This window comes from Capsaspora owczarzaki (assembly GCF_000151315.2).
Source record: "Capsaspora owczarzaki ATCC 30864 unplaced genomic scaffold supercont2.5, whole genome shotgun sequence".
NCBI classification, from domain to species: domain Eukaryota; class Filasterea; order Ministeriida; family Capsasporidae; genus Capsaspora; species Capsaspora owczarzaki.
The window spans coordinates 1,000,447-1,015,706 of record NW_011887296.1 but is presented as its reverse complement, the minus strand read 5'-3'; the positions used below and the strand labels follow the sequence as shown (position 1 = coordinate 1,015,706).

Genomic DNA, 15,260 nt, shown 5'->3' with positions numbered 1-15,260 from the left:
ACAAGATTATGGTAAATACAGTGTATTAGGTCTACCCCGACGTGGACTACACACATCCTCTTCGAAGAGGGTCCAGCCAATTGTGTGTGTGTCCGGACAGATTTTGATGAGAACGATTTTGGAATTGTTTGAAACTTGTCGGGGATCGTACTAGGATGAAATAAGCCAATCACGCAATATTCCATGATACGCAGCAGCTTCAACATCGCAGGCGTGGTTGTGCTCGACGTAGCGATGGGCGGCGGCGACAAGCGTCGAGCGACGATCGGTTACCTCGGCGAGAGTGCATTGCGCAGCAGTTTGTGCGGCAGAGCGGATGGTCGAAATGTCCGAGTCTGACAGCACGGCATTCTGCAGCTTGGCGATAGCGGCATCGTCCAGCCACGGCGCAGCAAATGACGATGGCAGGTAGGCAAGGGCCGATGCGACCATCTCTGCTGGCTGGTTGAACAGGCAGCCCGTCGTGCCATGTTGGATCACGGCAGCATTTCCCGGAATGTTACGTGCTAAGAGCGGTACGCTTAGAGACATTGCCTACAAGCAACACGTCGTGATAAAGAACAAGGAAGGAAAAGGCTGAGTTGGACGAACAATATGAAACGGTTCACGCCATTCGAGAACTCATACCTCAAGAACGGCGCTTGCCAACCCTTCACTGAGGGAGGAGTTGAGAAGAAAATCAGCCTGGCTCATCAGCCACAACGCCTCTGCGTACGGCACGGCTGACAGGATGTGCACACCAGGCGATCGATCGGCAGCCTCCCGCACTTGACTTGTGCATTTGGGTGTTAGCTGCATTTCCCGTATCCAACGGACCAAAGTCAGAGAGAAGTGCGACAGCGCCAAAAGCGAGAAAGAGAGAGCTTTGTCAAACTCAACGCGAATCCCCCCCCCCCGTACCTCTGGTCCAATGACGGCGAGATGAACGCGCGAGTCGAGGCGATGCCAGCACGATACAATGTCAAACAGAAATGTTGGGTCTTTGACTGGTCGCAACCCGGCCACCAGGAGCAGCACGATTGGAGCCAGGTCTACAACAAGCAACGCACCAATCAGCATGTCCGTCCTCAGTCAATCACACGGCTAGAATACGACTATACCAGCAGGCCGTGATGGGTGGACTGGCAGTCCCAAGCGCTCGTGCAAGGTCGGTGCGCGTGGTGTGGGTGGTTGCGGTGTGTCGATTTGAACTGCTTGCGGAATGATGCGTAACCGGCTGCCATCCAAGAATGGCCATCGCTTCAACGCAGGTGCCGAAAGCGATTCATTAAACGCAACTATGCCTCTGTAGGGTGGGGCAGGTATGGGTGAGTGGATGCTTGCACCCAAAGAGTGCCACACAAATTTGACATTGTTGAGCATGTCCCGTACCGTGCTCGTCGCACGGCCAATGTCATTAGATCGAGTTGCTCGTTGGTAAGCTCTTGCGCCTCGTTGACGTCTGTGCCTCCCAGGATGATGGCATAGGGCAGTGGGCAATCTGCAAACCGTTTCGGCGATCAGTTTAGTGGCAATACAAAACCAAACAAAGCCTTGTCTTTCGTTCTCGTGCTTTGGGAACAAGCAGCAGTCGCATTCATGGAGACCTACGAATGAGGTACTGGCCGCTGCGGAAGGCATGCAGCCCGAGCGCGAGGTCGTAGCCATCGAACAAGGCTGGTGAACAATTGGCGGGGTCTTTTGCAAGCATGCCAAGATCCATTGCCGTGCACTCGACCCTTGGATGGGTGTATCGATTCAAGTGGCTCCTGGAAGTCGTATCAGCACATGAGGGAGAGACAGAAAGGACAGGAAGACGGGGGTTGATGAGATCGAGTCCAAGCCAACCGCAGCCGCTTCTCGTTCGCACAGGCAGCCAATGCCAATGACAGGGGGGGGGTCATAGCTTGGCATAGCAGAACGTCTCTTTTTTTCTTACTGAATGCGCTCGGCAGTGGTGCGATTGCCAGTCCCGAGGCTGAGCGTTGCCAGAAACAAGAGCCGGATTGGCGGTTTCGCGTCGTTCGCGGTTGCTTCGGCCATTCGTGATTCTCTACCAACAAACAAAGAGGGACGAATGGTGTATAATAAACAAAAGCAAAACACGAAGCGAGACTGAGCGCGACTAGACTGGATCGGAAGCTCGAATTTGACTATGGCTGGTTGTTGTTGATGCCCTCTCCCTCTGCTTCCCCTTCACACACGCACACACACACACCCCATATATCAATCTAATAACTGTCCTTGTTATTATTTTTCCTCACTCCTTGTTTTCATTGCTTTCTCAGACAAATGGTTGCTGGCGGCATTGTGATTCTCATCTTCACCATTGTCTTCCTCGTCCTCGGCGGCGCTGGCTTCTTCTTTGCCCCCAAGGGCCCCAACCGAGGGTACGACGACAAGCCCCAAGACTGTCTCCATCCCTTGCCTCAAACCGGACAATGTTCTGCAACCCAAAAAAAAAAAAAAAAAAAAAAAAAAAAAGTTGGATAAAGGGGGGGAAAAGCATCACATGCAGCACTGTTGCATTGAGCCATTGTGTGCCATTGAGCAGCATTGCATTGAGCAGCATTGGGGGAAAAAAAACTTCTGTGCGATGGCTCCTTCTACTGCGCGGCGTGCGTCTTGGTCTCTTCCCCCTTTGATTTTGGCATTGTGATGGGGCTTTCCATCGTTGGTTTGTGACTGCTGTCCTCTCGTGTTGGAGTCACTGCGCTCGTCAAGTGGGGTTGCAAGTGGGGGGGAAACTCGAAAAAAAAAAAAAAAAAAAAAAACTTGGTTCTTTTGCGCTGCTCATGCTCGTTGATCGCGATGAGGGTCGCTGCCGCTCAGTGTTCGCACACACACATGCACACACATTTGTCATCCACCTTGGTGTTTGATTGAGGGTGGGGCTGGGGGCGACTCTGCGTGCTTCTGCTCGACTTTTGGTTTTCGCTCACTCGTGTCTCTCCCTTCTCCCTCTCCCGCTCTCCCTCACGCTCGCTCCCGCTGCTCGTCACGCATCGACAACCAATACTCCATTCGTCGTCTCGGACAATCCTCGCCTCGAGCAGCCTGGTTCAAACCATGTCCATTTTGACTGCCTTCTGCATGTGGATTTTGTAAGCGCTCAAACTCATTCGTGCTGCTGCTTGGATGATTTTGCTCGAGTCTCACAACAACCAACACGCGCCCTACTTTGCAGCTGGCTTTGCACATTCATGTCACAGATGAACCCGCTGATTGCACCCATCATCAAGACCGAAGACATTGCTAAAAACTAAAAAAACAATCCTTTTGAGTGTAACTTTTGTATTTGTTTCTGTTGTTGTTGATGGGTGTTGCTCGTATTTTTTTTTCTCGGTGTACTTGTGATGTGCGAATATACCTTGCTTTGTTGGTTGTAGCATGAGGCAGGTATTTCCTTCGGCGGTGGAGCTTGCGGTCGATTGGAATGGTGTGTTTTTGGAACGAATCGAGCTCGACCCTACACAAACAATGGGCCAAACTCCTTTGTGCGTTTCCCTTGTGTCGGATTGCACATGCAGGATTTTGTACCACCCCCATCATTCGAGGTGCATTTTACGCCAGTAGGATGCAGATACTCGAAACGCGTCTGACACTTGTCGGCAAATCGAATGAACGCCACCTTCCATCAGCCGCATAGACCATAAATCCGGATCCCGACGACGTGTCGATGTCATCACAACTCGCCTTGACCTGGCGGCGGCGACCAGGACCCTGGCACTTTGGTTTTTCTGCCACTTTTGACAGGTCGACACGAGACTGCTCAAAATCACTCGCGCACACGCGTTCGATAGAAGTTGTTCGAAAAAATATCCCTCCTTCAATGCCTATAGTCGCATCGCGCAGCAATCCTGGGGCCCCTTTTCCACCGTAAAACAATTCCCACAAAATCAAACAGGAAAATGCGCGGGAAATGCTCGTGCCATTCTCTTTTTTTTCTTTTTTTTTTTTTTTTCCTTTGGACTTGGTACAAACTCGACAATGTCTGACGGTGAAGAGCAACGTCCCATGGATGCAGCACCGCTTGCCGTTGAGCAGCAGCCGCCTGCCGAGGCTGCTGCCGCCGCCGCTGCTGCGGAGGAGGAGGGCAGCAAGCCTGAGCTGGCTGCTGCGACAACACATGCAGACTCGGCTCCCAGCACTGAGGCACCCGCTGCCCCCGCCGCTGAGGCTGAGGAGACCAGCGCCCCCGAGCCTGCGTCTGCCGAATCGGCCAACGGCGGCGATGGTGATGCCGGTGCTGCGGCTGCCGTGCCCGCGGCCGAGGAGCAGCAGCAGCCTGCTGAGGCGGCTACCGATGCTCCAGCTGCCGTCGAAGCCACCCCGGCTGAGCCCGCGGCTGCTCCCGCCGCCACCGAGGACGCTCCCGCTCAAGATGCGCCTGCGCACACCTCGGAGGAGGCCAAGGCGCCCAGCGCCGAGCCCGCCGCGACCGAACTCGCCGCCGCCTTCGTGGAGGAAACTGCACAAAACGAGGATCGCGCGGAAAACGACGAAACCCCTGAGGAAGCGCCATCCACCGTTCGCCTCGGCCTCAACCCCACCGACATCACCAAGATGACCACCATCGTCAAATCCCTCCAAGAGCACAAGACTGCCGGACCCTTCCTTGAGCCTGTCTCGGCAGAGGTGAGCTTTTTTTTTTTTTTTGCGCCTTTTTTTTTTTTTAATATTTGATTTTTCCATTGCTTTTTGGCTGCAATGATTTTTTTTTTTTTGGCGCGCTTTTTTATTTTATTTTATTTTTTCTTTTATTTTGATTTTTCTTTTATTTTGATTTTTTTTTAATGATTTTCGCAACTCTTTCAACCCCTACACTTGTTGAACATGCCCACCAACGTGCGCTCCAGTACGATGCGCGTGTCCTATTCTGCCGTGTACCTTGGTATTGCGCTTTGCCCCGTTTCGTGCGCTGGGCGCGCTCCCATCCAGCGTTGGATTTGTGCGCGTTTTTTTTTTCTTTTCTTTTCTTTTCGTTCCTTTTTTTTCCCGCCTTTTTTTTTCTTCTTCTTCTTTTCTCTCTTTCTCTTTTTCTGTTTTGCTTTTTCAATCCTGTTGACTCATTCATGCTCCATCCATTTCTGACTTGTCCCCCGGACAGGATGCTCCGGATTACGCACAAGTTATTAAAAACCCAATGGACCTCGGCACGATTCAAAAGAAGCTTGAGCAGTCGACCGAAACCTCCAAGGCTCGTCGAGCTGGCGACGCTGCTGCGCCGGCTGCCCCGTACACGTGCTGGGAAGACTTGGCGCTGGACGTCAAGCTGATTGTGGACAACTGCCTCGAGTACAACCAGACTGGCAGCAAATTCTACAAGATGGCACTCGACATTGAGAAGCGACTGGGTGTCTTGTTGGTCGAGGCCGGCTGGCTTCGCCGCGAGCAAATCCAAATGCTTGGTGTTCTCGGCGCCGTGAACATGCGCAAGAAGTTGGACGAGGAGAATGCCGGCGAGCCCGTTGCCTCCAACCCGATCGTCCTGGAGGACACTAGTCTCGGCGCGCCCAAGGCCGCTGCCGCTGCTGCTGCTGCTGCTGCTGCCGCCGCTGCCGCGAGCAGCACTGAATCGACTGGCTCGACACCTCAAGTATCGCGATCAGGTCGTGTTATTCGCAGCACAAAGCGCCGCCAATCTTTCGACGAGGCCGCCACGGACGAAGACCGGGACGACGAGGAGCGCGACGATGAGGACGAGGAAGGCCGCAAGAAGGGCCGCAAGTCAAAGCTGGCGCGTGTTGGCAGCAAAAAGGCCAGCAGCGCCGGAGTGCACGCTGGTGCGCCCCCGGCCATGCACCACCAGCACCCTGCAGTGTCCCACCACCACCCTCAGCAGCACCTGCTGCACCCGCAACAGATGCACCACCAACAACACAATGACTTTTTGCAGCAACAGCAGGCGCAGCAGCAACAGCTCTTCCTGCAGCAGCAGCAACAACAGCAGCAACAAGCGGCGGCTACGGCGCAGTTCCACCAAATGGCCCCTGGATATAATTCGCAGTACATGTCCTTCCTCCAGCCGCAAAACCACCTCCTCCAACAGCAACTCCACTTCCAACAACAGCAGCAACTCCAACAGCAGCAGCAACTCCAGCAACAGCAAGCTGCCGCCGCCGCTGCACGACAACGCCAGCAGCTTCAACACCAAACCAACGCTGGCAACCAGCAACGCGCTCCCGCTGACGAAATGTCGCTTCTTGACGCCTTCCTTGGCTCCCAGTTTGGCATGCAGTAAACGGAGCTCAGTTTGAGTGTGTGTGTGTGTTCTGCCGGTCTGTTCCTTTTTCTCTCTCTCGTTGGTCGTTGCCAGTGGTTTCTTGTGATCCCGTCGTTTGGCTTTGTTGACTTTGTCGTTGCCCGTTCTTTCTTTTCTTTTTTTTTTTTTTTCTTTTTTTTTTTTTCTTCTCAAGTCCGCAGGTGTGTGTTTGTGCCACGATCTTGTCGTGCTGCAGTTCTTCATTCTTTCTCAGCCCTTTTGCTGTTTGTTGTTTTTGTTGTTGTGACTTTTCTTGTTTTTTCGGAATGTGCAAGAGTCTACTTTCTTTGAGCTGTGTTTGTTCTTGTTCTTGTTGTTGTTGTTTTTTGTCCAAATGCATTTTTTCCAATTCTCCCGCAAATTGGCTGCTGCTCGTCTTCCGCGTGTTTTGTCGCGCAATGCAACGTGACACCGTAGCGACTGTGTTGGGACATGGCGCTCGTTCAGGATGGACGGATTGGTTGCCTTTTTCACTCTTTTTTTTTTATTTTTTTTTTTTTTTTATTCTTTGTGGTTTTGTAAGCTCGGTTTATTCCATTCCGCCCCTTTTTTTTTTCCCTCTTCTTCTTCCATCGCTCTGGACAGACCCTCAGCTCCCATCGCTCGACTCTCTGGTGTGTTTCGATTTGTTGTCCTTCTGCTTTTCAAGTCTCGAACGGGGACCTCAGTTGTGACAGCGAGTGAGTGATAGTGTGTCATTTTGATTTTTTTTTTTTTTGACTCGGTGAACTGCGGCTTCGCCCACCTCCCTTTTTGAGACTGTAGGCAAGTTGAGTTGAGTGAGTCGAGTGAGTCGAGTGAGTTGAGTGAGTGCAACCCCTTGTTGTCAAGCGATGCTTCTGCAAGTGCCTCGTTCGCCTTCGAGATGTGTCGAACGACGAGTGGTGGCCTTCACACCTTTGCCTCTCTCGCCTCTCTCGCGCGCGATTCACGGTGCACAGGATCGCCTGGAGGGGGGCTTTGTTCGCTGCAGTAGAACTTGTCGTCGTGTGCCCACTTGAAGCGTCCCTCACGCCATCACACTCACGGTTGAGCTTCTCTCGTTCGCGCCAATTTCCATTCCGCCTCCACTCCGTCTCCCCTCCCAGTGATACCTCCCCCCCCCACCGGGGCAACTGTTGTGCTGCTTGCTGTGAGTGCAACGCTGACGGCATGCTGCGCCTTCAGTGTAGTTGTTGGAAAACAACTCGAAAGCCAGAACTGAAGCGCTCAACAACAATGAGATTATGATTCATTGTCCCTTTGAAACCTGGCTGCTGCTCCTGCGAGCTCCAATGGTGACAGTCCAGTCGCTTCATGTTGCATGGTGAAGGCTCAACCTCCTTCCCCCCCCCCCCAGCGACCGCTGCCTCGCTTCTGGTCGCGTCATTGAGTAGTAACTTTTTTTTTTCAATTATTTTTATTTTTACTTTCAAAGAATTCGAACGACTTTTGTTCCGTTCTGAATGACGGCTGCTTTGGTTGTTGTCAATCTCGTCATTGTCATATCGTCATATCGTCATATCGTTATCGTCGTGTTTGTGGGCTGCTGCTGCTGTGGGTGGACTGCCAGCGGTCTTGGGTCAAGCATACAGACATGATGGTTTTTTGCGGGCTTTATCGTGTGCCGTTCTCCACCTCCAGTGGATTGGGATGGTGGATTGGGATGGTGGGTTGGGATGGTGCTGAGGGGTAGCAGCGCCCACACCAAGGTTGTCATCTTGAGTGGCATCGGATGTAAACTCACCCCTTTTTGTGTTGCAGCAGATTGTTCATTGTGCCTTCGCATTCCTCGTTTCTCCCGCCATCGTCAAGTCCTCCCGACAAGAGGTTTGTTTCATCATCATCTTCCTTTTGTCTGCTCGAGCGTTTGCATAAAAGTGCCTGTCGCTCGCACGGCTGGAGCGGATGGACGCGTCAAGGACAAATCGGAAACCCGAGCAGCCCATCAACATTACCACCCCCGTCTCGCCCCGATCGAGCCCCACTCCGTCGCGGCGACCGCTTCTCGGCTTGTTTGGACGCTCACAGTCGGCCGAGAAGCTTGTGGACACTGTTGCGACCGATTCAGCCGCACCACCGCAGCAACTCTCGAGAATGGGCTCGTCGTCGCCTTCGATGCGTCCGCTGGAGGACTCGGGCTCCCCATCGCCCCGTGGCAGTCCGAGTGCTGCACGACGCAATCGCTTGTCCATCTTCCTAACGGGCGTGACGGACGACTCGTCGAGCTCGGATGTGCCTCCGGCTCGCCCCCACGACATGGGCCGGTCTGGAAGCCGCCGATCTGCCTCCATCTCGTCGGGGACAAACCACCGTTACTCACAAGCCATCTATGACGAAGAAGTCAGCTACAGCACCAGCTTGAACAACTCACGCTCCCAGTCCCCATTGCCCCGCGAACGTGAAGAAGACGAGGACTCGCTCTTAAATTACAAAATCGGCGTGCGGCGTGCCACAGGCGGCTCTGCGCCATCACGAGCACAGGCTGCGGCCCTCCGCATCACCACTAGCGCCAGCAACAGCAGCGACGACACAAGCAGCTCCAACCCTCTCAGTCCGCGCTCCACCGGCATTGCAAGCTCGTTTTTCAAAGCGATGGGCTGGCGACGTTACGATGAGACAAACCGCTCCAACACTGCGCTCGGCTCCAGCAGCTCGAGTTCGTTGACGGCGGGGAGCACCACCACCAACAACAACAACAGCAGCAGCAACAATAGCGGTGGCTCGCCTACCTTGCAGCCGTACCCTGGCGGTCGGTCCTTGAAGAGCGGCTCCGCGAGCAGCAGCAGAAGTGATGTGAGTGTGGTGTCGGAAAGTGTGGCAAGCCTACCCGATGTGGACGCCGGCACGTCCTCCGCGTCGTCCAGTCCGTCGTACAACAGCGGCATGCCGAACGTCCACGACGAAGTTGCCATTCTGCGCCTCAAGTGCGAAGATTTGACAAATCGCCACGAGCAGTCAGAGCAGAAGGCGCGTGCCCAGCAACGAACCATTGCCACGCTTCAAGGCGAAATGTCGCGACTCACGTCAAAGTCCGAATCGGCAGTTCAGTTGACGCGTGACTTGTTGGCGCTGCTGCAACAACACCGCATTGCCATTCCTCCAAAGCTCGCGGACAGCGTCAAACTCGTCACCGGGGCGGCCGCTCCCGTCTCAACTTCGGCTGTCCCGCTTGCCGCACCCTCCTCGGCGCCGTCGGCTGCTGGCGTGCGGAAATCCATCATTGGGGCAACCATCTCTGTCAACGGCGCGGCTCCCACCAGCGTGGGCTCTGGTGCTGCGGCCGCCGCGCGCGCATCTAGCATTTTCAACAAGCCTCCTGCGGCGCCATCCTCCGCAGGCCCAGCTCCGGCTAGCAAACCAGTTGTCGCGCCCGCATCGGCACCCGTCACCGCAGCTGCCGCCGCACAGAAGGCTCCGATTACTGCCGCCGCTGCTGCTGCGGCCGCTACAACAGCGTCGCCACCTGCTACCAGCGCTGCTGCAGGGTCTGCCAACCCCTACAACATTCCACGCTTGGTCAAGGTGCAAGCGCAGGTGCGTGGCTTCCTGGCTCGCCGCAACCACAAGCGCGCCGTGAGGCGGTCGCTCGTCGTGGGTGAGTTGCTGGCCACAGAAATGACCTACGTCAAGACACTGCGCACCATCGAGCGGTGGTACCTCAAGCCTCTCACCGCGTACGCGCTGCAGGCACCCGGCCACGAGACGGTCATTCTCTCGCTCGACGAAATTGAGCGAGTGTTTGGCAAGGTCCCAGACATGCTGAAAGTCCATGCCGAGTTCCTGACAAAACTTCAAGAGCGGATGGATCGCTGGAATGTGCATCAAACCATTGGCCAGCTTGTCATTAATCTGGTAAGTGGGCTGTGAAGGGAGGGGGGTTGCTGTTGGTAATGTGTGTGATTTGTGATGACTGTTGTTTCTGTCTGTCTCGTTAGGCCTCGCAACTGGAGATTTACACGGCCTATGTCAACAACTTTACCGCTGCTTCGCTGATTATCAATTCGCACAAAAACGATTCGAACTTTAAAAAGTTTTTGGAGGTGCGTCCAAATTGCGCCTGATTTCCTTTGATTGTGGCGTGCGCTTCTCACCTTTTCTCTTTTGGGTTTTTTTTCTCTCCACAGGACAAACGTGATTTCCATGGCATTAAGGAAGCTCTTGCTGACTTGCTAATCACGCCCGTGCAACGAATTCCTCGTTACTCGTTGCTTCTAGAGGTTTGTTTGCTCTCGTTCGATTTATTTTTGTTTTGTTCTGACAGTTGTTGACGAGTTTTTTGCTTGCTTTGCTCACCTCCATTTCTGGACTATTTTCGTTTACCCTTTTAGCAAATTCTCAAGTACACCGCGTCTTCTAGCCCCGACTACAACTTGCTGCGCGGTGCGTTGGAAAAGATTAAGCGTGTCGCCGAAATGATCAACGAATGCAAACGAGCCGCCCAGATTGTCGAAGATATCGAGGCTCGCTTGACTGGCTGTCCTGAGGTGAACAAACTGTTTGTTTAGTTGGAGTGTCAGTGTTGTCGGGTTTGTTGTTTCTGGGCTCACAATCTCGTCCAACACTTTTTTTTTTACCTGTGCGCAGCCTCTCTTCGTGCCGGATCGCCAACTCATGCTGGACTGTGATGTTGTTGAGCTCAAAGACGGCCGACCGAAGCTTCGACACCTCTTCTTGTTCAATGACATTCTGCTCTGTGCCACGCCTCGTGATCGATCGGGCAGCTTTAGCATTATCGGAGGGCAACCCAAACCGGGAACTGGTCAACTTCCTGGCATCGGCAGCCCCAACTTGGGCCAGTACCAGTTCAAATTGCTGCACTCGCTGTCAGATATCGATGTGCGCGAGCCAGACTCTGTATCCTTTGCCTCCAGCGGCGGGTCGACGGTCACCAGCGTGGGATATTCTCGCGACGACGAATTTTGTACGTACTCCCCGTAGTTTCAGTTGACCCCGGAGGAGGGGGGGAGGTTGCAGTAGTTTTGCACTGACTTGATTCCATTGTGCGTTCGAATTCACCCAAGTGGCCGAATTCCGCTCGCCTTTGCAAATCATCCATTGGAAGACGACTGGAAAGGAAACGTACATTCTGCTCTTCCGCAGTCCCGATCTTGTGGCGACCTGGATTGCCCGTATGAACGTGCTCAAAAAGCAGCGAGAAGGTATGCACGGTAGCGGTTGGTTGCTGGTTGTCGTGGCTCGTCGTTTTTGACTTTTTTGTTTCCAACCTGAAAACAATTCCCCCCCCCCCTTGGCTTGCTTTGGTTGTTTGTTTGATAGAATTCCGCGCTCGACAAAACAGCTTCCGCCAAAGTGTCATCAAGAAGCGAGATTCTCTCAAAAAGAAGGCACGCGGCGCTCGCTCCGCCATCCCCAAGTTCGATGACAAGCCCGCCCCGACGGCAAGCAAGGGCAAGCCAGCGGCCGGTAGCCCCCACACCAGCACCTCCTCGACAGAGTCCATCGCACAGCGCCTGCGAGAACTCATCAATAGTCGTGGTGACGTGGTACGTTTCTCTGCTGCATGTGTGTGTTTCTCGCCATGGATTCGGGAATTTTCGTCTGACTTTTTGCTGCTTTTTTTGCATTTTTTTCATCTAGGATGGAACGCCGATTGGCGAGATTCGCGAGCGCATCGCTGAACTCGAGAAAGAGATTGCCGTCGAAGAGCAAATCCTTGTTGGTGTCGCCAAAGTCCGTCGCATGTACGAGGCGCAGTCTGCGAAAATGCCCAACACTGAAATCGACCGCCAGTCCACCGAAGCGACCAAGCGTGTTGAAGAGCTTCGTGCAGAGCTCGTGCTCTGTAACACTGCACTGCAGCTGCATTCGGGTTGAAATCCCGTTCTTGGTTTATTGTTTTTTGTTTGCTTGTTTGTGTTTGTGTTTGCTCGGTTTGTTGCAGTGTTTTGTGTTTTCAGCCAAGGGTCGGTGTACGCCTCACTTTGGCCGCATTGTGCCCAGCATTCGTGTTTAATACAATGTAGATCATGTATGGTTGTCTGGTCAGTTTGATGGAACAAAAATTGTTACTCGGGACTCACTGCATCTATTCCAAAGGGAGCAAGTGGTTGTCTTCAGTCCTCGTTTGTCGTTTTTTGCTTCATCCTTTTTTTGCCGCGAACTTTTCAACTTGTTTCAAAAATGCTTCAAGTCAAATCGCACCATGCCCTCGCGCTCGCCTCCCAGCGCAATGCGGCGTCGCGCCCCACTGCTTCTGTTGCATCTGCAACGTCCGTGGCGACCGCCAAGAGTGCAACGGCCGCAACGGTGAGTGCCAAAGCGTGAGATGAGACGAACTCGACTCAAAAAAATGGCGGGGAATAATGAACGCCAATTCACTTTTTGCGCCAATTCGCTTTTTGCGCCTGTTTTTGGTTTTTTTCATTGTGCTGTACCGTCCTCGCTTCGTGTGTCGGCGTCGCTCCCTCGTGCCAGACTGAAGAAGTCACGCACCAGCTCTCTGTAAACCTGGTCAAGAACTTGCTGCGCCTGACGGTAAGGCCGCGACGACCCTCGGGGATTTGCGTTCTGGTTTATTGATTTCAGTTTTTGTTTTTTTTGTTTTTTTGCTCGTTTCATTTTGCCGCCTCGCTGCTCCTCATCACCCAGGTGTCCAACATCACGTACCTGCGGTATGATTGCTTCCCTCTTGGCTTTGTTCTTGCTTGTCGACGTTGCGTTGAACGGGAAATGTCGCTCACCTCGGTTTCGCCGGTTTGCTTCTTTTTGTTTGTTTTCTTCCCTAATTTTTAGTGGTCTGTTTCCCGAAAGCGTCTACGCGGATCGCAACATTGACGGCCTCGCTGTGAAGGTCTTGCGCCACGGCGCGTCGAAAGCTGCCGACCAGCTCATGGAATGGGTCGGAGGCTGCTTCGATGCTCTCGAGCGCCGTTATCTGCGCAAGACGGTCGTGGGCATTTTCACAAATCCGAACGATCCGAGCGTAAGTTTCCTTGAATTTTGTGCGAGTCGACCCCAACTTGTCAATCTCACCTGGCCTTTACATGACACTCACATGGTGCATACGATAACAGTCGCTCGTCGAGTCGTACACGTTCCGATTTGAGTACTCGTCCGACGGAGCGGTGCAGACCAACCTGTCGCTCCATCAGGGCGAGCGATGCGTGGGGACCACTGCGACCATGCGTGAGATCAAGGGTGCCACCATCAAGATGCTTCGCACTATTATTGTGCTGATCCAGACTTTGAAGCAGCTGCCAGGTCAGTCGGCGGAATCAATTCTTTGCGGCTGGATCGGTTTTTGCAGAGAATCTCACGTGCATGTATTCCGTTGGTGACTTGCTTAGAGGAGCGCTACATTACCATGACGCTGTACTACTACGACGAAGGTATGAAGTTGCAGGTGCGGAATACCCGTTGCAAAAGACTTATTCTTTTGGCTTGCTCTTTCGCTCTCTCGCGCGCTTGCTTCCTGCCAGTCACACCGCTCGAGTATCAGCCTCCGTGCTTCAAGATGACCCAGGCTGCAGACCAATATGAGTTTGAAGCGACCCCTTTGTAAGCCAACGTCGTCGCATGGATGGTTTGAGGTTTCGACCACCCAGTTCTCACTCCGTCTCTTCTTTCCTTGTAGGAACATCAACGTTGGAGAGCTCAGCACCGGCTTCCATCGGTAGGTGCACAGTTCACCGCTATTGGCATAACACAGACCTACAAGTGCGCTAATAATGGTTGTGTCGACAAATTCGTTTGGCTCTTTTGCTGTAGGCTGAAGCTAAGCATCAAGGCCATGAACGGACAGTTCGACCTTCCTCAGTCCGATGAGCTGCAGGGCGCTGCCAGCACCAGCGATGGCGATTCGCCCGCTCACGAGCACCATTTTGCTCAGCCGCAACATCCCCAGCCTGCTGCAACTGCTGCGAGAGCATCGCCGCCTGTCGCTCCCGTTGTCGCCCAGCCACACCAACAGCACGCGCGCCTCGAGCAGCTCCCGTTGTCGCCCGAGATCAGCCAGCAGGACGGCAGCAACCCGGCAGAAGCCCTTCGTCCTCGAGTCAACCTCAGTCTGAGCAAGCCAAAGTCCGTGGCGTCCTCGGTCGCGAGTGTGGCTCCTGCCGCCCCGGACGCAGCCATCCTCCACCAAGCCACAACGGAGCGCGCGTCGCAGGCTGTTCCCATTCCCAACGGAAAACTGGCCAACCTTGCTGTGCCTTCCAGTTCTGCTGCTGCGCAATCCGCGTCCCAGCACGAGTCGCCTCATCCTCCGCAAGTGGACCGCGCTCCCGCCGACGATCTCGTGCGTTGCCCTTGTGGCGTGAGTGAGACGGACGGGCGCATGATCAACTGCGATCGCTGCGGCTATTGGCAACATGGTGTTTGCTTTGGTTTCCGCGAAGGCCGGAAGCTCCAGCTCGACAGCCATCTGTGTGACCTTTGCCACGGCCTTGCGGCCTCCGATGCGCCTGTCCACCATCGCATGTGCTCTGCGTCCACGCCGTCGACCAGCGACCGTAAGCAGCTTGCGCTGCTGCGTCGTGCCCTCTCGGCGTTTGTCAATGGCAAGACCCGGTCGTTCACGCTCCAGGGCATGAGCAACCGCCTTGGTGAGGGGGTCTTTATAGGCTCTGTTGTGTTGAGCAGAGGGGTGGCCGGTTTGCTGTTTTTGCAGCTCGTTTTGGTCGTTTGGAAAACTTACCATTTCTGACTGTCGTTTTTTGACGTTGCGAGCGGGCAGGCGTCCCGCTGCGTGTCTGCCGCGAGCTTGCGCAAAAGATGGTCGAGGAAGGCGTTGTCAGCACCAAAGATGCCCGCCTGCTCAACACGAGCACCTTTACCGTCTACCGCAATCTAAAGGCTCGCGCGGTCGTCGACGAGTACTTTGGTGGCGCAGAGTCCGTCATTGCTGCGGCGGCCATTGAAGCCGCGCAAGCAGGAGTGACTCCCACTGCAGCCTCGATGGCGACGAGTCCTCGTGCAGCCACGGATGCGGTCCCGCCGCGCGTTGATGTGGTGGGTGAAAGATGAACAGAAGTTTGGTATTGGTTGGCAGTATTGACTCACCTGCTGTTTGGGT

General features: G+C 54.1%; 5 protein-coding genes across 6 annotated transcripts; 4 read left to right on the top strand and 1 right to left on the bottom strand.

The window, feature by feature from the left end:
- Positions 1-10: 10 nt before the first annotated feature.
- Positions 11-1,953, bottom strand: CAOG_03752 (hypothetical protein). Its single transcript, XM_004363423.2, has 7 exons — positions 1,919-1,953; positions 1,591-1,748; positions 1,372-1,480; positions 1,101-1,285; positions 901-1,031; positions 628-792; positions 11-534 (listed from the first exon to the last, which is right to left on the bottom strand). Exons 2-7 carry the CDS (start codon positions 1,700-1,702, stop codon positions 151-153), a joined length of 1,086 nt encoding a protein of 361 aa, XP_004363480.1. The 5' UTR covers positions 1,703-1,748; positions 1,919-1,953; the 3' UTR covers positions 11-150.
- Positions 1,954-2,249: 296 nt separating this feature from the next.
- CAOG_03751 (hypothetical protein) lies at positions 2,250-3,367 on the top strand. The gene is made up of 3 exons (XM_004363422.2): positions 2,250-2,369; positions 3,036-3,083; positions 3,167-3,367. The coding sequence occupies exons 1-3, from the start codon at positions 2,272-2,274 to the stop codon at positions 3,243-3,245; spliced, it is 225 nt and encodes a 74-aa protein (XP_004363479.1). The 5' UTR covers positions 2,250-2,271; the 3' UTR covers positions 3,246-3,367.
- A 584-nt stretch (positions 3,368-3,951) lies between these two features.
- Positions 3,952-6,223, top strand: CAOG_03750 (hypothetical protein; the record flags this gene model as incomplete). Its single annotated transcript, XM_004363421.2, has 2 exons — positions 3,952-4,617; positions 5,111-6,223. Exons 1-2 carry the CDS (start codon positions 3,970-3,972, stop codon positions 6,221-6,223), a joined length of 1,761 nt encoding a protein of 586 aa, XP_004363478.2. The 5' UTR covers positions 3,952-3,969.
- A 541-nt stretch (positions 6,224-6,764) lies between these two features.
- Positions 6,765-12,218, top strand: CAOG_03749. Of its 2 annotated transcripts, XM_004363420.2 has the most exons (9): positions 6,765-6,858; positions 7,988-10,078; positions 10,162-10,266; positions 10,351-10,443; positions 10,555-10,710; positions 10,811-11,147; positions 11,248-11,385; positions 11,504-11,730; positions 11,825-12,218. In XM_004363420.2, the coding sequence occupies exons 2-9, from the start codon at positions 8,132-8,134 to the stop codon at positions 12,059-12,061; spliced, it is 3,240 nt and encodes a 1,079-aa protein (XP_004363477.1). In that variant the 5' UTR covers positions 6,765-6,858; positions 7,988-8,131; the 3' UTR covers positions 12,062-12,218. The 2 variants fall into 2 exon arrangements, with proteins under 2 accessions (XP_004363477.1, XP_011270318.1); XM_011272016.1 differs by lacking the exon at positions 6,765-6,858 and having other exon boundaries at positions 7,963-10,078.
- A 149-nt stretch (positions 12,219-12,367) lies between these two features.
- Positions 12,368-15,211, top strand: CAOG_03748 (HORMA domain-containing protein; the record flags this gene model as incomplete). Its single annotated transcript, XM_004363419.1, has 10 exons — positions 12,368-12,493; positions 12,662-12,721; positions 12,836-12,858; positions 12,980-13,169; positions 13,261-13,447; positions 13,534-13,575; positions 13,666-13,744; positions 13,821-13,859; positions 13,955-14,790; positions 14,922-15,211. The coding sequence occupies 10 exons, from the start codon at positions 12,368-12,370 to the stop codon at positions 15,209-15,211; spliced, it is 1,872 nt and encodes a 623-aa protein (XP_004363476.1).
- Between the last annotated feature and the right edge of the window lie 49 nt (positions 15,212-15,260).